We start from the raw sequence: 23,493 nt of genomic DNA, 5'->3' as shown, positions 1-23,493 counted from the left end.
GAATGAATTATGCTCTTTTGGAAATGACTTAGTATGGCTAGAAGAAAGAAAGGCATGGGATAATAAGAGGCTCCTGGAGACTTTGATGGCTCTCCTTGACAAACAAATGTCAAGGACGCCATTACTCGTGTGTTTGGTGGCTGAACACATACTTTTGGAGAGAATACATTTGTCATGATCCCCCTAGCCCGAACCTCTTTGTGGCTGTGGGCAACCGCACATGTGGGAGACATCCCAGCCGGCAAAATCCTGAGAGGAAGCGGAGGGGCTGTGTGTGTTTGTAACAGGTAGGCCATATGAGGTGGGGTGGGGTGGGGGGAGCATGCTCCAAAGGATTTCCTTAGGAAGTGCAGTTTAAGCTGAGAGTGGAAATATGATCATGGGGAAAGAGAGTACAAAGAATGTTTCAAGATGGGAATAACAAGGCTCTAAGGGAAGGCTCCAGGCCCTCCCAGTGAAACAAAGAAAAGGCAGAATAGCTGAAGCCTACAAATGGAGGAGAGAGGACTTCTGACTGGACTCAACACATGGTCTACCTCTGCTCCTCCCTGAAGCGCTAATGCAATGACTGTAAAAGGACCCTCAAATGGCACAGACCTAGAAGGACCAAGAAAAAGAGAAGCAATAAAGGTGGAAGAAAGATGATGACAAGTTTTGGAAGTCGAGAAGCAAACCACAAGTAGTGATCTCATTAGCAGAGACAGAGGGCTGAAAGCAGAGAGCCTTGGGTTTGGTGAAGACCAAGCCAAGAGCCAGCTCAAGCTGCATAATCCCTGCTAGGTGCAGGACCAGAAAGCCAGTGCCTCTGTGGCTGGGAGAGTCTGGTGGAACTGCAGTCAGAAGACGGGTTGAGGGCTCCATGCGAAACTGTCAGAGTCCTAGGCTGTTTCTCCACTATATAAATCCAGGTGACCAGGACACCCTTACTGTCATGGACTAAATGTTTGTGTCCTCTATCCCCCCCATTCACATGTCGAAATCCTAATCCTTAATGTGATAGTAACAGGAAGTGGGGTCTTTGGGCCGTGATCAGGTGGAGCCCTCATGAATGAAATCAGTGCCATTATAGAACAGACCCCAGAGTTCCCCAGCCGCTTCCGCCATGTGCGCACATAGCAAGATGGCCACCTAGGAACCAGGAAGCAGACCCTCAACAGGAACCTGCCGGCACCTTTATCTTGGATTTCCCAGCCTCTAGAACTGTGAAAAAATAAATTTCTGTTGTTTATAAGCCATCCAGTCTATGATATTCTATTACAGCAGCCCAAACAGACTAGGACACTCACTAGGGAAGACTTGAATTCTGGGCTCTGTGAGACAAGGACAGTTAAGGCTGACAGTGCTATCCTGAAAACAGGGAATGAAGTGAAAACCTACATATGGAAGAAGGAGACCTTGTAGGCTCAGCTGGAACATATTGGCCCTCAGATTCATCCCCAGCAAGGGATTAGGACACTAATCAGTGTCCTGGGAAAACTGATCGGTCCAAGAGAAGAGGCATACATATTCTTATATCTGGGGTCACCCAGCTAAAAATCCCAGCCTGACCATCCTACCTCGAAGCTCACCATCCAAAAGCCTCATTTATGCACACAAAACATGCCAAAAGATTCTTAGTGCTTTACTCTTAAAAACAGACATCTGAGAATTATCAGCCATTTGAAAAAGCCCCAGTCAAAAAGCCAGAGAGACCTGAATCATAATTTTAAAAAGCAGAGAATGGAAGAAATTTGAAATGATCACTAATATAATCACATAGTAAAGACTGGATAGTACATCTGTGAAATTAATACAGAATATTATAGAAGGAAACCTCTACAGAATAAAGTATGTTTAGAAATTGAAATGCGAGAGCAGGAAGTACAAGTTAAATGGGAGGCAGGGCCAACAGAGAGGAGAACAGAGAAAGAAACAAAAATGAGAAAAGGTTGGAAGGGGGATAACAGTGATGGGAGATGAAAAGCCAGGACATCACCCACGACCACATCAACCCCTTGAAGGTGACTTTTGAGTGTTTGTTTTTGAAATTTCATCTTCGAGCCAGTGGGAGCCACCAAAGGATAGCAAACTAGTGAGTGACATTTGGCCCAAACTGGCCCATAGTCCATGGCCAGGAAATCCAGCGAGATTATAGAGTTGTCTCTGAGAGCTGATGGCCTCGATCTCATTTATATTCTATTCTAATAAACCGTGGAAAATTCTGGAGTAAGAAAAAAAAAAAGATATCCACTGGCTGATTTCTTTTTTTTTTTTCTTTTTTTATGATTCACTTCTAGTTCCCAACTTACTTCAGGTAAAAACTGTTGTCAGCTTGTTCCTTTCAACTCCCATTACTCTTTGTTTTGAAAAGGTTATAATTGGAATAAAACAAGGCTGGTTTCAAGCCAAAATCATGAAGGGTGTAATTAAGCAAGATTTTCTGTCTATGCACCCAGCAGGGCCATCCTACTGAGGGGGAAAAAAAAACGGAGATTCAAAAGCAATTGTGTGTTTTTCAAGAATAAGAGAACAATCTACCCCACACACTTTACATAATAAATGGCAGCTGCTGACATTTTAATCAAGATAAAAACAGTAATAAAGTCGCAGTGCTCCTTTTGAGGCAGAAGGTAGTCCCAACTCAGGAATTCTGGCAAACATACACACATGCCCATTCTGTTCTACAAGACCGAGAGGTTAGCACTTAATTTATGATATCATGCCTGCCTTGACATGGGTAGAAGTACAATTTTATATTCCCTCCCTCTCTGTTACGAGTTTATCTTTTGAATAATTTTTTCACATTTTAACCCCTTCTGTTAAAAATTAACTTAAAGGGTATACTTTTAATTTTTAAATAAAAGCCACTTGCCTTTCAGAATGATAATGATGTGTCACATTGCCTTTCTCGAGTTCAGATGAAAATGGGCCAGCCATTAAGGGACAATCACTTAGGCAGTGAGGTGCCTCACTGCACAAGGCTGATGACTTTGGCTTTTGGAGATAGTCTGGGAGTCATTTGGAGAGGCATGTGATATGTTTTGGCTATTAAGGCATTTCCTCCAGTATTTTGTTGGTTTAGAAAATTACAAATCGAGGAATGCTTTTGGGGAGTAAATTTCAAGCATCAGGGCTGGACTACGGTTTCAATCAATGCTAGTTCAAGGCTTACAGAGACTAAATCACTAATAGCAGGTACCTGATGATGGATTCTGAAAGCTTTTTTTTTTTCCCTTTGATCAGACCCAGCGGTCCCTACAAGACAGAGAGGGGAAGACTCAGGGCCTTTGCAGCCAGGCAGTCATTTAAGATGTTGTGATTGGCATAATCCCCCATACTGCAGGCTGTCTGATTTATAAATTGTGTTCCTCAGTGAGAGCAAATGGCATTTCTTTATTCTTACCTGACTTAATTTTTCTCTCCAACTTATCTTTACGGAGGGTTAGGAAACACTAAATTTATTATGGCATCCTCTCTGTGATTAAAACATTTTACCTTTCTCATGAGGATAAATAATTATCTCCTCCCTCTTTATGATATCATAATGGAGATGGGGGTTGGGGGTATTGGGACATCCTGGTGACAGGAACAAAGAAGGTTCAGATTCCAGGAGATGTGGTCTTGATTGGTATTAGGCTAGCAGCCCGCACTTCTAAGCCCTCTGGGGGTGAATTCTGGTACTTCTTACTGTGCTCACTTAGTGCCCACTGAGCCAGGTCTGAATGGCCTTTGCAGGGCCCTGAGGTCCAATGTTTCCCACCGCACCCTTGGACTGGAGTATCCACTTTGGAGCCCTCAGTCCCACTGCAGAGAAGCTGCCCGGGAGCCTGCCAGCTTGTACCACCATCATTAGCCATCTACATTGTTTACTGGGACACTACGTGGATTCTTCCCTGCACTGGCATGACCCCCAGACCCCCAGGAACTGAAGGAGATTTGAGAGTGCTGACCCAGCCCCCTCTTCCTCTCTAGCCACATGACAGTCCACCCTCTCTTCCTAAAGTCTCAAATGAAAATGCTCGATGACCCTTTGCTTCTGTCCTTGAAATCTAACTGGTTTCCTCCCTCTGTGACTCCGAGAATAAAGGTCATCAGGCTATATATTTAACCACGTGCTTTCCCTGCATTTCCTATCTTCTTCCTACAATTCAGCAGAGATCAGAAGAGATGGGTTTTTAACTTCCTCTCCCTGTTGGGGTAGGACTTGCTCTATATCTTAGACTCCTTGTCCCCCACAATGTTCTCTTCCATTTATCCCTCCCTGGCTTCTAATGGCAGAATTCTACTGTACAGAGGCGATGCCTGCAAGACACCTAGGTTTGGTAGCTTTACAATTTACCACATTTGCAAAACACAAGCTTTTGATTAAGAAGGCAAAGACAAAGATGGAAATAACTTCCAATACCACAACCTCTCTTTTCCTTTACCCCTTTTGTTTCTCCTTCTGCATCCTGAGACAGCTATGGTGAAAAGGGCACCTAGAGAAAGGTGAAACTAAGGGAAAAAAAAGAAATATGTAGATAAATTCAGACTATGTATCAATGCTAATGAAACAAAGGGAAGAATGAACAGATGCTGAAACACAGGAGGAAGGGAAAGAGGGAGAAAAGGGACATATATATGGACTCACAGATCTTCAAAGATGGGGAAGATGTCTTACTGTGAGTTTTCAAACAAGGCAAATTTAGAATTGGGGGGCTTCATTAAGCCTTCACCTGTGGCTTTCAGATATCTATTTTTTTTTCTGGGCAGGCACTGTAGGATGACTGAGGAGTTGACAGAGTCACTGGTGTCTCTGACAAAAAGAAAATGGAGGCAACATGATGATACGCCGTTACTGTTCAAGGAATGCAGTTTATGGGCTGTCTTCCATCCTAAGGCTATGCTCTCTCTAAGCTATTAAGTGAAATATCCTTATCCTTTCATATAAAATGTTGTTAATGGTAGATGGATCTACACAACAGCCTTCTGGTGTTGTCCTTCAAGGAGAAAGGACTGTTGGTCACCAAGGTCTCACAAACATTTTATTGGCTGTTGAAACTGAACACTCCAGGAACTCCTGGTTGAGGACCGGAGCCCCATGAAAATGGGTCGCTTGCTCCTCCTGGGAGCTGACATTTGTTGAACTAATGTCCACTAAGCTCTTCCCATGTTCTAGGCACTGGCCGAGGAGAGCTTAGGAGACTTGCCCAAGTTCACAAGGCAGACTGGCTTTGGGACCAAACTCAACCCCAGTGCAGGACACTTTCAAAGCATGGCTCTTGATCAACATGGACACTGCATCATGACTCTTCTATTTTGGAAGGCCCCTGAGACCCTGAGATATTATCGGACCACTATACATTTTCATCTCTCCTTTGAATAACTTCAACATTCATGCTCTGCGATCGAATAATTGTGAATCTCATACAAGCAAAATAGGTACCAAACATGTCTGCAAAGTGTTGCATGAGGAGAAAATTTAAAGATTTCTTTCATAAAAAAGAAATCTTTAATTGCCCCATATCCCATGCACCCATAGCTTTGGAGCACAATATACAGCCCCTCTCCCTCCCTCCCCTCTCTCTCCCTGCATCTCTGTCAATCTCTCTATAGGCCTATATATGTAAAATACATATGTATGTGTGTATATGTTTTAATGCATGTACATATGCATATGTACATATATATAAAATATGTGTATAGAATAAATATAGATATTATATTTATATAATTCAAAAATCAGACTGCTTGTCCAAATTTCCTCTTGTGACTTTTGAGGGGGACAAAGGAAGGGAGACGTATGACCAAGTATTAATTGAACTGTGATGCTCTGACAGACTGTTCTGGTAGCTTCAATTCATAAATCACTGAGAATCAAATAAATATTTAGTTGGCTACAGCCATTCTAAGATAAATTTAAAGAAATAAATCAATTTTTGTCAATTTGGAAGTGCTGTCTAATCCTTGTTTTCCCGTGATATATACAGACTTTAAATCTCACACATTCCCAAAGGAGTTCAGATTAGTATCTATCCAATAAGAAAAAAATCCTACAGAATATTCAAGTGCATACTGGGAGTACCAGATACATCTTTGAATCTCTCCTCTTTATTATTAAAACTCTGGTAATGTTGTAGGGGGAAAAACCCCCAGGAACAAAGAAATGCCTTATTTATTTGAGGCTGCAGAATGGGTTTGATATTAGTGGCTGTTCTAGTTCTGAATGATGTTATGCATTGAATTTTGAAACTTCTAACAATCATTAAAGTCTTCTGTGATCATATCTGAAATCGCCTTCACATGATTTATTAAAGAACACAACTGTCATAAGGAAATTACAGAACCTCATTTTTGTAAATGACATGGTAATATTCTTGGGAGCTGCAGAAATCTATTGGCCCATTTGTCCTTGCATTAAGTGGACCTAGGGAACCATGCTTTTTAAATTCTGAGACTCACTGCTTTTTCTTTCAACTTACAACTAAAATGTCCCTTCCTTCAGACAGCCTTACCTAACCCTCTCAGGTAGAATCCTGTGTGCCATTCCCAGTGTCTCCTCTGATTTTGCTCATCTATCTCTTCTACCACTTATCATATTACCTTGTATTTTGGGGTGACTTTCTATCTTACTCTCCTTAACTACAAATCAGTTGAGGACTTATTTACTTATCTCTGTATTCCAAGTATTTAGCAGATGCCTTGATTCTTAATAAGTGTTAAAAAAAAATACATGGAAAACAATTCCCTGAGCTGTGATGAAATGGAAATCAGGTCATCACCCTTGTCATACTTGTAGGCAGAGTAAGAGCACATCTGCACATTAGCTGATGAAGAATTCTTTTATAAAAACCTTTTGGCTTCTTGCTCTTTTGTGGTTCCTTCCCAGCTTTTAGTGATATCTAGAGGAACAGAGTTGGCGATATGTGTTCAGTGGTCTATGCAACCGTCTCCCATTTTTTACATTTGCCCTGACATATGTCTGGGAAATAAGATTTCACAGTCTATTTCCTATTCTTGTAGGATCCAAATCATACAGGGAAGCTTCACAGTTGAAAAGAATCCTTAGAGCAAGGTAGGCATTCAAAGGTAGCTTCTGTTCTTACAGAAAATACATATGCAAAACTAAATGGCCTATTTCCCATCTCAGATCATGCACAGCCTGAGATCAGGGATTTTTCCACTTTATAATTCTTTATAATTCCTCTTTATAATATACAGACACGAGGAAAAAGAAATAATGAACAAGCGAACATCTAATATATTCAGACTGCAAATTTCAGATTGTGAATTAAAATCCAGTTTCCATTCCAAGTTAGTTTTTCTGATTTCCAGAGATAGGCATAGTGCCTGGTAGATGTTTTCAGTAGAGTCTTGAATCTAGAGCAACATGCCATTATTTCAAAATGTCCTGCAGGTGCAAACTCAACAAACAGCCTGAGCTGGATGTTGGGCTCAGACCTCGCTAAGGCTCATTATTTGTCTGGAGAGAAGCAATCCTCTTTTGTGATTTTCAACTCAACCCTGGATTATTTACAAACATCTCAAGCAAACACGGTGAATACAGTAACTATAGTAACTCCGAAAAGGAAAGCAGTGAACCGAAACTTGAACTCTAGCAGAGAAGAAGCTACCACTCTTTGAGCTGAGGGTTGAGAACTTCTAAGAAGATGTGCGGGAGGCCTGAAATTTGCTTCTCATTAACAAGCAAACAACAACAACAACAACAAAAATAGATAAATCAGAGAACAAACAAAAAAACCTTCAAAAGCCAAAACAGACGTTGGAAGAAACAAGTTATCCCAATAGAGAAGGTCTCTAAAGCAGATGGTATTTCTCCATGTTTGATTTTTTGGGTAAGGGAAGGACACGCATAGATTTAATTTTTGCTTGTTCACAGCAGAAGATGGTTTATGTATAAATAACCTATAGTCTTTTAACTCAATTTGCTTCCCATTGACAAGTAAGACCAAGAAAATCTGGGTAGAGATTTAAAACACAAAACAAAACCAAACAAAACACCTCTCATTAAAAACATTCCGACTTAACTGCTGTGGGAGTTTTCAAGATCCATTCATTCATGCCTCAACAAATAACTTTTCTGCTAAACTCCTTTTCTACATATTTTCGGGATCTGTAAGGCATTCAGGTCATTGCATCCTTTTAAGCAAATCTTACATAAAATATTATGGGGCTACAATGTTAATTTTTTAGTTTTGATATATACACCAGGGGTATGTAAAATGTTACCATCAGAAATACTAGGTAAAGGGTATAGAGGAATAATCTGTATGATTATTGCAATTCTTCTTTTAATCTAAAATTATTTTAAAATAAGAATTTTAAAATAAATAATAATTTAAAAATTATTTTAAAATAAAAATAAAAGGTAAAATAATGGGAGCCTAAATAAAGTTTGGAGGCAAAAGGGACCTGACTTTGTACAGACATCAGTGTTCCCGGATTAGCGCAAGGCTACGTAGTCTGTTGCTGTAGGTATCTGCCCCAGCTCTGTCCTCCTTCACCTCTGTTGTGCTGCTCCCAATGAGGGAACCACTTCTGCTTCACCTACACAGTGCTACCTGCTGGCATAAACCCAGGGATCTCCCTCAGATTGTTCTACTTTCCTAAGACTAGAAGACACACCAGCACAAACGAGCTGGATCATGACAACTGATCCAACCATAAAGCCAGAGGCCAGAAAATGTTCATTACCTATTTATCAATATCCAAGGTCAGTACCATTCAATAGCACAGAGTAAAATGGGGCACCATTTGCTGACAAATGTGAAACATCCACAGACGCACTGGTCTGGGCTAATGTATGTACTACATTGGATTACCTTTCAGTTGGTCACACATTCTTCCACAAGAGCGCCATTAAAATAAAATAAAAAAATCATAAGGATGAAGGGGCTAATTATCACATTCTAGATCCTGACTCACTTCAGGCTATCAACCCTCGACACAATTTGAATAGGGACAAAGAATTGCCCCCAGTTGTAGAATTACATATTAAAGTGTTTTTATGTTTCCTGTAAGAACATTTTATTTCTAGTCTCTATAGAATATGTCTACAACTTTAGAATAAACAATGGAAATGCAGCAACTACCAGAAGTCCTTATTTATTGCACTTAGGAGATCCACTTGTAATTTTGGAGATTCACTTGTTTCTAAGGCAAGTTTCCAGGGTTTTCCATAGGGTCTACAGATGACTGTCAGTACAGCTATTACGCTATATGAGCAAATCATCTGTTCTCAGTTTTTCACAATAGGGATCTCTAAAATGGGCTGATGCTTGGAGAGTTGTCTTTTTGTTTGTTCGACGTGGGTTGGGTTTGTTTTTATCCAAACAAAATTTAGTTTTCTGTTTAAAGCAAAGTTAGCCTAAATTCTTGACACTTAAATTTTCCTTGCCTTCCATGGTAGGCAACAGTAAGCGCTCCGTGGTAATGCAGAGCTTATTCCCGGGGGGTGGGAGGGTGGGTGTGTGGGAACTGTATTATATTTAGAGGTCAGTTTCTTTAATTTTTTATTTAATTTTTTTTCAATTTTTTTTAAATTTTCAGCATAACAGTATTTTTTTTGCACCACACCCAGTGCTCCATGCAGTCCGTGCCCTCTCTAATACCCACCACCTGCTTCCCCCAACCTCCCACCCCCGCCCCGCTTCAAACCCCTCAGATTGTTTTTCAGAGTCCATAGTCTCTCATGGTTCACCTCCCCTTCCAATTTCCCCCAACTCCCTTCTCCTCTCTAACTCCCCTTGTCCTCCATGTTATTTGTTATGCTCCGCAAATAAGTGAAACCATATGATAATTGACTCTCTCTGCTTGACTTATTTCACTCAGCATAATCTCTTCCAGTCCCGTCCATGTTGCTACAAAAGTTGGGTATTCATCCTTTCTGATGGAGGCATAATACTCCATAGTGTATATGGACCACATCTTCCTTATCCATTTGTCCGTTGAAGGGCATCTTGGTTCTTTCCACAGTTTGGCGACAGTGGCCATTTATTAGTTTTTTAATTTATTTTTAAAATATTTTACATATTTGAAAGAGAGAGACAGAGAGAGTGCAGGGGGAGGAGCAGTGGGAGGGGGAAAGCAGACTTCCTGCTGAGCATGGAGCCAGACATGAGGCTTGAACTCACAACTCTGGGGACCTGAATCCAAATCAAGTGTCTGATGCTTAACCAACTGAGCCACCCAAGCGCCCCTAGGTCAGCTTCTTTTAGACAGCATTTTTCTTTGGACTGATCAATACTAATTACTAACTATTTGTGTTAAAAAGAACCCTGCTCCTAAGGAGGTCTGTGAAAAGGAAGGGAACTAGCCCACATATTAGCTTGTTTCAAAAGGGCTCTCACATCACAGACACAAGGATTCACTGCATTCTCAGAGAACGAGATTGCTCTCTTGAGTCCTAAAATACAGGTTTCCTTGGGTAGATTTGCTGAAAAGATTCCCCCTTTAGTACCCAATATGAACCGCAGGAGCTGGCTAACGGAGAGTCAAGGTAACTCCTGGCAGGCAGCAGCTCTGAGATGGAAGTAACGATTCTAGGGAAAAGTAAAGCCTCGCAATGTGGCATATAATGTGAAAAATACAGCCTACTGTATATGGGATTTTGATAAGAGAATGTTCTCTTTCTCCACCAATTATCCTCTTCCTCTGGCCCAATGTATTTCCCTATATTTGTAAAGCTTCACAGGCTTTGCAAGAATGCTAGGGTCTTCATCACGAGGTGATAGATTCCCCACTTACGGAGAATGTGCTTCCGTTTAGGGAAACACAAACTCCAATATGGCTGTTGCTGGTTTAGTAAACCACAGATCACAGGGCTGTGTCGCAGAAGAGTAGACATGGCTCATATAATCCAAACACATTTGCTAATGTTTGATGTCTACCATTAAATATGCAATGTTATTTATGATGATTTATGATGGGTTTTATTTAAAAGAACTACAAGAAATGAAGAAAGCCAGTATTCACTGAATTCTTCATGACTGTAAGTGAGGCAGGGAAATTGAAGGGACTCTGCTTCAGAATGGGTCCATCTCTGCTGTTTTTCTGCCAGGCCCTGTTTCTGAATAAGCCAAAGAAGAAATGTTCTCCCTTCAAGGGGGAAGCCAGAAAGTTCATCATTCTCTGAGTTTTGTCCTAGGTCCCTAACATCTAAGAAAACGGCTTTTCCGTTTTCTTTTCCATTCCCAAACATGTCCCAGGACATGAGCTTCCAACAAACCTTGGCCGACGACGGCATCAATACTCCCTACTACCTTCAGTGATTTGTGGAATGACACCTGTTGTTCACCTGGATGCTTGCCTTTGATCAAACCCTACTCTGAAGCCTATAACCCCAAGTGACATTGGGACTCCTTCTCCTTTCCTTTCTGAGTCTCTGAGACACTCCACTCCGTCAGTTACTTTCTGTCAATCATGCTATTCAATAAATTCTGCTTTCACTCTCCCAGCTCTCACTTGATTTCAATCTTGCACAAAGCCAAGGACCCTCTTAGCTGGTCTTCCGGGTGCCCCCTCTGGCTCCCAGCCTGCCCGCATCATAAGTATAAAGGAAAAAATATAGCTATATTTGTATCAATGTACCATTTTTTAATGTGTTTCCTTTTTTGAGCCAGGGATGGTCCTTTAGTGGCTGGAATGGTTTTGGGGTCATATCTTTATCTCTGTTTGTCTGTATGTATCTATTGTTCTTTTTTGTTTTCTTTAGTTGTTGGTGCTAAGTACACAGCATCTCAGTGCCTTTTTCTGCTAAAGGCAGCACAATTGTGGATATTTGAAGATTAACACCAGTACATGAAAAATTCACAGAAAGTAGTTCTAGTACCATAACAGTCCAAGTGGCAGAGAGCTTGTTACACATAAACAAAATTCTGTACAGTGTTTAGAGTTCAGTTTTTTTTTAGGTATGACTTTTCTTTGGGCTGATCAGCACCAATTACTGACTAGTTGTGTAACTGGTTAGGTTCTGGGTACCACAAAACACAGCAGGAAACAAACACCGTGAATAAATCAATCCCCAATCTCCTAATTACAAGGCTCCAACCTCCTCCTCAAAACCCTCAATCTTAAGTTTTTCAAGAGAATTTTCTCTTGGAGGTAGCTTATCTTTACATCCTTTCTAATCTCTCCCAAATCAGTATATTCATGTTATTATGCTGTTACATTCCAAATGCTCAAAATGGACCATCAGCCAGTTGCCTAGACAAAGGAAATAGCCACTAATCAATGCAAACCATAGTCAGAAGTTTACCTTAGTTCCTTGAAGGGGTCTGCCCTGACATTAGGTGTCTCTATAGATTTAGGGAACACTGTGCCCTCGGCTCCTGTAAACAAAAGAAAAAAGCAAACAGAGGTTGGAGACTTTGGACATGTCACCTGGGGGCACAATCAGCACAGGGAATGGAGCTAAGTGGAGGGTGGATCCTTCACACAACTCAAAGCACACATTTTGCCCTTGGCTTTCGCTCCCCTGATAGGGCAGCACTGAATCAACTCCTGCAAACAGGCTTTGAAAAAACAAGGAACTTCTTTTGAAAGTGTTCTTGCTGAGATCAGAGTGAGGCCAGGAGGCAAATACCATGATGACTTAAACAAACAAACAAAAAAAGATGCCTAAATAATGGCACCACCTAACTCTTGTCTCTCATTGACTATTAACAGTCCTCCAACTGGAAATGTTTTGAAAAGCAGCCCCTGAAGCCCCCTGATTGCAGTGCAGGGCACAAATCACAGACCACATCTAGCATCTCGGCAGCGGGGAGATGGTGGAGAACACCCTAACACTGCGGCGGTCTCCACCTAATGATGCCAAGGAAACAAGTGTCAGGAAACTAGGAAACGGAGATAAAGTTCTGTGCTATTACCTCGAAAAGTTAAACAAAACAGAACACTATGAGAGACCGTTGGACGTTCACTGCTTTTTACATTTTGAGAATTATTCCACAGTGATCCCCGGCCCATTCTAGACATTCAGCTCTTGACTTTGCAAAAAGCTTTTATCTTTAGAGCTTGTCATCACCAGCTGAAACTTCTCAGCCATAAAGATGGTGATTATCTGATCTGTCTGCTCCCAGACTGCTTTCAAATCATTTAAGCCTCAGTTTATCACAGACAATTGCAGTGGATATTAGTTTTTCAATTAAACTTAGCCAGGCAGTGTCCTGCTCTTTGAAGGAAAGGTGTTTATTTTTATACCTTTTTTGATGCCACAGAAAGGGGCAGAACAACATCTTGTATTCGTGTGAGAATTTCTAGAATCTTCTTGCATTGTTAGGTCTAGAAATCCTCCATTAACCACAGTTATTCCAAACCCAGATTTATCCTAGCACACTGATGAGTCTGGCTGAATGAACTTGTGTAGCAATTATAAAAGTATTTCATCTTTTTTTTTAAAAAGCATTTGATCTCTTTGATATGAGTAACAGACTACTGCAAATAAAATCAGAAAATAATGCCTTGACTTGACATTATGTATGGTCATTTAAAAGAATATCCTGGTGAATGATAACTATTAATCGAAGCTAACATTTTGAGTGATACCATCACATACTTCGTATGTAGTAGCTCAGTTCTCCCTTGCAACAACCTTACAGACAGTTGCGGTAGGCAGAGAGGCATTTCGTGTGTGAACATTTAAGATCTTTTCCTGCCTGTAGACACTTTCACTTTTGAAGACCCCAAACCACATCATGTCAAATAGATCAAAATGTATCCCTAGTCTCCATTATATACAGCTTTGATGTAAATTTTCATAAGAATGTTGTTTTATGAGGCATATATTATTTTCCTCTTACGAGTTAAAGTTTATTGTGTTCTTTATAAATGTGGTGGCTAATTTGATGTGCCAACTTGAGTTGGATCATGAGGTACCCAGATATGGGGCTAACCATGATTCCTGGGTGTGTCTGTGAGGGTGTTTCCAGATGAGAGGGGCATGTGATACAATGGATGCAGCAGAGCCCTTGGCCCTCCCCAATGCAGGTGGGTAGCTGCCAATCCCACTGAGGGCCTCAACAGAACAAAAAGGGGAGGAAGGAAGAATTAGGGCCTTCCTGCTTAACTGATTGAGCTGGGATGTCAATCTTCTCCTGCCTTCACCACCCCTTGTTCTCAAGCCCGGAGACCCCAAATAGAATCTACACCACTGACTCCACTGGTTCTTAGTAGCCTTGGGACTCACTTCGAATTATGCCACCAGCCTACCCTGAGTCTCCGTCTTACGCTTAGCAAGTCGCGAGGTTTCTTAGCTTCTATAATGACAGGAGCCAAGTTCTTATAACGGATCTCCTCCTACATGTACATCCATATTGGTTCTGGTTTTCTGAAGAACCCTACCTAATATAAAAACTGAGTAAGACTGGGGTGAATTATAGACTATAATGTAACTTTTGTTACCCATATACAAAATCTGGTTTTGCAGAACATGCATTCCACGTCTCCAACATTTTTGTGACCCTTTGAGGAGCACCGGGACCAAAGGTTCTGTGGAGGATACCTTGTGAGTCAAAAAGGCTGGTAGAAGTGACAGGACCACGAGTAACACATTGGGAGGTGGCTCTAAAGTGTCTGTGACCTAAGGGCACGGCCTCAGCCACCACCTCTCAGTACCACCTCAAACCTGTTACTAAACAGCTCCCATCTGTCACTACTGCAGTCAACGGGAGCTTCTTCTGAGATCCCTTCCCTTTCTATTTCTTAGAATTGCTTATTCTTAGCCTTTGGAACCTGTTTTTTGGGTTTGAGGGCTTTTGTTTTGTTTTCATTTTTCTTTTTGTTTATTTGTTTTAATGATTAAAAGAAACACTTATACACCTGATTAAGGCTAGGGCAGTTATTTCTGTTCATATACATTGTATACACTTTTTAGTCCCAGCTCATATCTCCCCCTCCTCTACTAAGAGTTCTGTGAAAAGTGCAAGAGAAACAGCATTTCTCTTTTGAAATCAGTCTTAACTGTGTGACTTACCCATATGGCAAGTAGTACTGCTCATAGACACCCTTCAGTATTTGAACTGCTTTAAAATGTTGTGAAGCTTTATGTTTCACTGATATCTCATGCACCCTCCTATCATTTTATAAGGCCTCTGAAGCCAAAGAATACCTATTTCCCAACTTTCGACTATGCAAATATGTACACATATAACAATATATATTGCATTTATTCAGTCCAATTATCCAAAAATGAGGAATGACATTTTCTTATGTAAAATGGACTTCAAAGGCCTGTACCATTTTCTTTATTCTACCCACATTTGGTGCTAAGCCTCACTTGCTACATAACATCTGGCCACACTAGCTCAAGAAGGAACTACTCTGTTGCAGCTAGCTCGGCCGCCCTTTTAGAACAATTCGGAGGATAAAAAAAGGTTATATAAATGCAACACTTTACAGGTGCTCTTTATAGGTGTGTTTGCCCAAGGATCATGTTCTCCTCTGAACACCTGAACTTGGGTCCTCAGCTTTCTCAGATGGACAATCCTATTTGCCTGGTGTCTTGGAGGAATGTGTCTTGTTCTCTGTCCTATCTCCATTGCCTAGCACAGCACAGGTTCTCAAATATCTGTAACACAGCTACAACACCTATGTGGCACTGAGCACATACTACCTGGGATTTTTATTACCTTACAGACATTCGTCCCATCTCCTCAATAAGATCTTAAGCTCTATGTGAACAGGGGCAAGGCCATATACAAAATAAAGACAGATTCAATTTTAGGTTCTAAAGACTTCTACTAGACTTATTTCTAGTTGGTACTACCAATTCTATGGGAGTACTAATTTACTGTTGACAATAAAACTCCTCGTGTATCACATGACAGGTTTAATGAATGTCCAAAATCCAACCTATGTTAACGGTACCTCTTAAAATAAAAGAGCTATTTAATAAAAGAATATCATTTGGGCTAAATACAAGTATCTCTTTAAAGCAAAATGAGATCAAGGCTTATAGTATCTTTGCCAGACCAGGAAAACTACCTCTCCTATAACACAAGTGGGGCTAAAAAACACGGGGCTTTTGGTCACACGGCTAGTGAGTGCTGGAGCTGAGATTCACATGCAGGCATCTGACTCTAGGACCCACTTGTAGCCATCATGCCCTCGTGCCTTGTTTTCTGAATGTCTGGACAGTGTGGTATCCACAAAATGGCAAGCCAGACCCAAATCCCAAGGATGTGGGCTCTCACAGAGGACGTAGGTAATCGACAGGCTCTGGACATGTGATGAAAGTGAAGGGCAAGCCAGTCAGGCTCCCTTACCTCCCACCATCCACCCAATGCCCTCTGAATTTGTGAATTTTTGTGACAGGGGCCACATGTGTCACCCATACTGGAAAACAGGCTCAGAGATATGACTTCTCAGGGGAATGTGCTACAATTTCTCATAATCTGAGTGTCCTTGGGCATGAAACCCAATCTCTAAGATGCTCAGATTCCTTCTCTGAGAAGAAGGGATATTAATAGTAACTTTATCTCCTCGGGGTCTTTGGAAAGTGGATGAGATCTCTGGCACATAGCAATCAGCAGATGATAGTCAATAAAATACTTCTAGCATACTAAAATATTTATGAATCCTATTCTTTCCTCCTCTTACCCAGGTCTTTTATGACTCTTAAAAAATAACATTTTAAAAGCACTTACTATGAACTAGAATCTATTGAAACTGTTTTAATTTGATCATCAGAATAACCCTATGAGGTGGGGACAATGTGTCTCTGTTGTTATGGATGTGGAATCTAAGACTCAGGGAAGTCAGGAAATTTTCTGATGGTTGAGCAGTGAAGAGGGAGAGCCCAAATTTGGACTCTCTTTGTTATAGAACCAATGCCTGTGACCACTACTCAGACCATCTTTTTCAGCAAGATCATATCACTCTCTACTTGCTCATCTTTTTATGAGATAAAAACAAATATCAATGTTTATACCCTCAAATAACACTTGCCAAATCTCCCATCGCCTCTCTTCTACAAACAATCCACATGTGCAATTAGAGGGGCTATTAATACTTTCACAAAGACCATTTCTGTCCAAGTCCTATCAGGCTTCTGATTTTCACACCATTTTTCACTTTCCCCAAAGCTGCAGAGTGGACAAACATTCATCAGGGTGAATTCTCCCATCCTATCCCCTATCCATTCTAAGATAATAAATTATTCTCAATTTTATTATTTCAAAGGTTTCTATTAAAGCCATACCTACTGATTCCTTCTTTTGACACAATATAATTTACTGGCAATAAATGTTCATAAACAGTTTGAGTGAAAAATCCATAAAGCCATTTCAGCTTTATTTTAAGTTCCATTAATGTCCCTCAAAAATGATTTCGTCAATGTGTTTCCATTAGCTGGTTCTCTGCCCAATAACTTAATTCCACACAATCAATTAGGAACTTATAAAGCATGTGACAGGATCTATCTAAAGTGTTTTGAATCACCATAAAGATCAGCTCGATGGCTTTTTTTTTCCCCTTGTAGTCCAGGTTGGGGGTAAGCCTGTCAAAAAATCTCAAATGCACTCCATTGCCATAGTAACAAAAAGTCAGCTTCTCTCAGTAAAGTATACTCAACTTTGGTGACTTCCCCCTCAAAGTGTCCTGGATGTGAAGAGACCTGAAATCCAGTCCTATCTCTGTGATCTCATGCAAATCAGAATTCTTCTCTACCCTTAAAACTCCTCAGCTATAAAATAAGAGATAGGATGAGAGGTATCAGGGCTAAAGTGTTCTTCCCTCCACTCAAAAATTTCATCAGGTAACAATCTAATCCAAACAGATGACTGTCTTGAGCCACCTCCATTTCATACCAGGAAAAAAGAGCAACCCTGAAATATATATTAAAAAAAAAATCCTAAAAATTTTCTCGGTGTTTAAGGAGGAAACAAATAAAAGCTAATAGATTTTTGCCCAATTCAACTTGCATTTAATTGGAAGAACTACCCACCAGAAAATAAACCTCACAGATAAAATGGTCAATGGCAAAATTTATTAGAGATGAAACTAACTGAAAAAACAAAAACCTGGTTCATAACTCTTTAAAACTTCAAAAATTTACTGGGGAAAATTCAATTTTATAAAAAAAATAATAAATGCTAAAGTGCTTAAGCCTGTACATGTTAAATACAGCCATGAACCAAATCCTGGAAGGAAGAGTCACATCTGAAAAATGTGCTACAAGAAAATTGGACTTGAGAGACACATTAGGCACAAAGGAAGAAATACTATGCTAGAAGTTACAGACAGTAACTTGGAGCTAGAAGAACTGATGATGAATCAAATCTTTGGTGTACATGGAGGAGAAATGATCTTTCAGATGATAATTTTAAGGAAAATTTTCAAAAAGGTCAGAAATGGCTTAAGTGTGCTGTTTAGAACATTGATTAAGAAATTAAACTAGCTTAATGGAGTTTGCTCCAGTAAATTCTTTCTTGAGGTACTTTCATTAAGATTGGCATAATTATGATTAATGTTTTATATTAATGAACACAGACCAAAACTCATCTTTGGGCTTAAATCATGGGGCCCAAATATTCACCAGGTTCAAACTGCAGAGTTAAAATATCTAATCACCACTGTCTGAAGTCAAAACATTTTAAGTGTTCTAATTCATGTTGCTTGCGTAGATATAACCTGAACGACAGCCCTCAATAATCACCATATTTTACTTGATAAGGATATATTTTTATACCAATATTACATTAAGAAATAGAGAAAGGATTTCAATCTAAGAAATGGTGATAAGAAACCTAAGAGAACAAACGATTTGATTTCTTGAAATATCATGGAACTGAAAAACCAAAGACCTGGTTTTTAGTCCTGATTTTCTGTGAGCTTATAATATGACCTTTGGCATTTGCCCTCTGGTCTTACTTCCCCATTTGTTATACAAAATGGGGGCAGGGATTAGGTGATCTATAAGGCTGTTTCCAGCTTTGCTGTTTTATAATCCTCCAGATAACCTGGCTGGATCAACCCAGTGGACCAGGAGAGGAACACGATAGGTTTGATAAACCCAACATTCAATTTATTTAATAAATATGTTTTAAGCAGGGGGCTCTAGAAGTTATTAGTTAAAATAATTAGTTATTAGTTTATTATTTATTTTTAGTTTTTAGTTTTAGTTTTTAGTTTATTATTTATTAGTTTAAATAATTAGTTATTAAGTAATCTCACAAATAAAAATATGTAATAGTTACAAATAGTGATAAAGACTTGAAAGGAAAAATACAAAATGTCTTTGCAATACAACTTGGGGTCACATCCTGGTCTGGCATGTAAGTTTCCCTGAGAAAGTGAAGTTTTGTTGGTATTTGTTAAGTGATTAGTAATGAACTAGTTAAGAGGGGTAAGTAGCAGCAGAAAAGATAATGCGAAGACATCAGGGTTGGGAAGTTGAAGTTAATAAAGACCAGCGTGGCTAGACCATACTCTGGAAGGGTAAGCAGAATGGGATAAGACTGGAGAGGTTGGCTAACCTGAGTAATTCAGAACCTTACAGGTCATGTTGAAGGTTTTAAGCAGGGATTTGACTTGATCCAAATGGCATTTTTCTTTTCTTTTTAAAGGTTTTATTTATTTATTTATTTATTTGAGAGAGAGCACGCGAGTGCGTGCACAAGCAGGGGGAGGGGCAGAGGAAAAGGGAGAATGCGAGCACACATAGGGGGAGGGGCAGAGGGAGAGGGAGAAGGACAAGCAGACTCCCCACTAAGCAGGGAGCCCAAAGTGGAGTCGGATCCCAGGATCCTGAGATCATGACCTGAGCTAAAGTCAGATGCTTAACCAACTGAGCCACCCATTACCCTTAAATTGGCATTTTTCAAAGATCACTGTGCCAGTGAGTTATGGTCTGTGTGTTTGTATCCTCCTAAATTCGTTAAGTTGAAACTCTAATCATCATTGGAAACTCACCATGTTGGTATCCTGATCTCAGGCTCCCAGTCTCCAGAACAGTCAGAAATTCCTATTGCTTAAGCCATCCAGTCTCTGGTGGTCTGTCATAGCAGTAGCAGCAGCTGACTGAGACACTGTATCATGGAAAAGACACTTGAGGAGGACAAGGATAGATGAGGTGGGTCTGTGAGAACTGGCAGTGCAGATAGAGAAATGGACGGCTTTAAGAGACATTTAAGTGGAAAGCCAATGGGATCTGGTGATGGGCTGGACAAGAAAGACAACGATGGACACCAGAGGGCCCAGGGGAAGAGAGGAAATAGATGGTCAAAGCCAAATGATTAATACTCAAAGTCAGTTATGCCCATGGCAACTTATACATCTCCAGTGAAAACCAGCTTTTTTCATCCTTGGTATTCTTTTTTTTTAAGATTTTATTTATTTATTTGATAGAAGAAGAGAGAGAGAGAGAGATCACAAGTAGGCAGAGAGGCAGGCAGAGAGAGAGGGGGAAGCAGGCTCCCTGCTGAGCAGAGAGCCCAATGCGGGGCTCGATCCCAGGACCCTGGGATCATGACCTGAGCCGAAGGCAGAGGCTTTAACCCACTGAGCCACCCAGGCGCCCCCATCCTTGGTATCTTAATTGCAACTGAAATTGCATTTACTTAATGAAAGAAGCTGCTCTGGATCCAACTACATTTTTCTTATGAGGGTGTAGGCCACGTGACAAAGAAACTTTAAGTTTCCCAAAGTATTTAAAAGCAAGCAGTATTTAAAAATTATGAATAATGTAGTGATCCCTTGAATAATGAACATTGTCTTCTGTGTAAGAGAATTTTCTAATGACTCCAAAGTTTTAGCTAAACACATATTCACATATCTCCTACTGGTTAAAAGCTTTCTAAACACACGAGATAGGGTTTTTGCCTAAGTCCAGGCTAGAGAACATGGCTAACCTGTTACTACTGAAATATTCTTTAACGTCTAAGGCCTATTTTCCTGAAAAGTGGTCTCTATAGCATGTTATCCATGGGTAGGTATTATGGGAGCACTGATCACAGGAAAATCCTCAGAAACAGTGGTTTTTTATTTATTTCATAACATGAATTATGGGCTTTCTCCTAATGGTAATGTGCAGTGAAAAATGCTTTTTAAGGAAGTGAGTTGGGCTCTGTCTCATCTAAGATTTAAAATGCACTGAGTATCGGTGAAGTTGCAGAGTTTTCACAAATTTCAAGGCTAAGCACTTTGAAGGTGGCTGTCAGCTTCTGAAAACCTTTCCGACACGAACAACAGACGGATGTGAGACAGAAATTTTGAGTGGAAAAAGGGACTTGAAGTAAAGTAATCCCATTGTGTCTCCCGGCCTGCTGGTGGCCATTAATAAGCCGCGAATGCAAAACATCTGTAGTCGTTACAAGTCGTTTCCAGGATACATACCAAATATTTTCTTTTTAGGAATTAGGACAGAGTCTCTGCCCAAAAAGTACAGATAATTAATTCGCTTCACAAATATGTATGGAGGGCCAACTCCATAAACGGTTTTGCGGGGAAAACAGATTCAGACTTTTTCTCTTTATGAGCTCACAAAGAAAAAACTCAAAAAATATATAAAGTCTCTAGCCATTCTAGGTGCGGTAACATTCACTGTGTGTAAACAATTAACAATTACCTACTATGTGCCTCGTGTGGTACTAAGGTGATACTGAGTGGGAAGATCTAATCTCTGCCCTTATGGACTTTTATCTGGCTAGACAGAGAGATGCTAGAGAACATATTTAAACTGATTTTTGTAATTACAATTATGTAAATCATGTATTTTCAATGAGGGCGATGCAGCTTCCAAGGGTACAAAAATGGGTTCTGGGAGGCACAAGACATCTTTCTCTAAGTATGAAGCCCAGATATACATACAAGGATACATGGTGTATCTGTGATACATAAGTTGCAGAGGGAAGTGAGTAGGAAAAAAAAAAAGTCTGAGATGCTTCCTTAAAAGGGTGATACAAAAAAAAAAAAAAAAAAGGTTGAGAAGCACTGTTGTAAGTGCTCTGATTAGGACAGGGAGCTGCCGGAGCTCTGAGCAGGCATCTTGCCCAAGTGTGGAGGACCCTGAGAGCTTCTCTGGGGAAATGACAGGCACTTGAGATCTGAAGACGGAGCAGGAGTTAGTCCGGGAGAGATGGTTTAGATGGAGGCAGGAGGAGAGAGGGCACCAGGAGGGAGGACACAAGAGCCAGCTCACTGCTTTTAAGGAGATGTATGTAGCTAGGCTAGAAAGAACGAGACTGGCATGAGCTAAGGGTGGCAAGGTAGTCAGGGGTAAAGTCACAAAGAAACATTCAGGCCATGTCAAAGGTTGAGAATTTTAACCTAATAGGATAAAGAAGCCATTAAAAGAATAAAGACCAGAGAATGATGATGATCAGAAATGTGTTTTTGTTTTTTGTTTTTTTTTTTTTAAATACTATGGTGGCAAATACTATGGACCTACTGCCCAGTTTTAAGCACAGTTCATCCTCCCTTGCTTTTGTCCATGCACAGAGACTGGAAACACAAACAGCTGAACTTTTCAGACTCCCTTTGTGGCACTAAGTGGCTGTGTGATACGGTCTGGGCCAGTAAAATGTAGGTACAAGTGTCTGGGGAGATATTTTCTTCCCCCCCAAAAAAGCAAAGCCTAACAAAGAAGGCTTTTTTTCTTTACTCTTCTCTGAAATACAGAAGCAATGCTTTGAGGCACAGCAGCCCGATGTGACCACAGGAGTAAAAGTGACATTGCTGAGGGTGTGCAAAGAAGAAGACTGAAGGAGTCTGATTCCTTTATGACACTGTTCTGCTGTAAGCCCTACAGATCACACTTCCAGAATCATTATTACATAAGAAAAGTAAACCTCTGACTTGTTTAAGACACTGTGTGTTGGGCTGCCTGTTATTTTCCAACCAAATCTAATTCCCATAGTTATAGGATCTGAATACACTCTGTAAAATGCAGTACAGGGGATCAAGAGCAAATGCGTGCAAACCAGAGGACTACATCAGTTGCCAGGCAAGAAAGGAAGGCGGCCTAAACTAAGTAACTTATAATGCAAAAAGTGGCAAGGGTGAACATGAGAACTACTAAGGAGGTAGTGGTAAGGATGACATGAGGGGTGAAGGGGGTAAGACATGTTCAAGTTTGGGGGCAGAGCACAAGTTCAGTGTTGCTTCTGTGGAACTGAAGGTATCAATGGAGTTTCCAGATTCAGATGTTCATGTAGGTATATTACTTATGTATATTATTCAAGGGAGCGTTCTAAACCACTGGTATAGAGAATTTTGGAATACAGGTGATTTTGGAAACCAAGAAAATGGGCGATATGATCTAAGAAATGGTGAGAGTGAAATAAAAGGAGAGCCACAATCAGAATTTTATAGGATTGCAACATTTCAAATGGGATATGGGAACATGAACTATCAAAGGAAACTAGAGAGGGAGGAAGAAGACCAGGAATAAGGTAACACAGACGGCCAAGAGGAAAAAGTCCTTCAAAAAGGCAGAAGGCATTACCTATGCTAACTGGTGCTTAGCCGTAAGGAGAGGAATTAAAATGTCCATGAAATTTAGCAACCTGGAGGTCATTT

The 23,493-nt window shown here is 40.4% G+C and overlaps 1 protein-coding gene across 2 annotated transcripts in view; it reads right to left on the bottom strand.

Annotated features, from left to right (window-relative positions):
• SGCD (sarcoglycan delta) overlaps positions 1–23,493 on the bottom strand; it is a 394,796-nt gene that overhangs the window by 88,207 nt on the left and 283,096 nt on the right. For both annotated transcript variants that reach the window (XM_047729596.1, XM_047729597.1), the window contains exon 6: positions 12,236–12,308. In XM_047729596.1, coding sequence (XP_047585552.1) covers positions 12,236–12,308 — 73 coding nt within the window. The remainder of the gene's footprint in view (positions 1–12,235; positions 12,309–23,493) is intronic.

This window comes from Lutra lutra, chromosome 5 (genome assembly GCF_902655055.1).
Source record: "Lutra lutra chromosome 5, mLutLut1.2, whole genome shotgun sequence".
Taxonomy (NCBI): Eukaryota; Metazoa; Chordata; class Mammalia; order Carnivora; family Mustelidae; genus Lutra; species Lutra lutra.
This window is presented reverse-complemented; position numbering and strand designations above follow the sequence as displayed.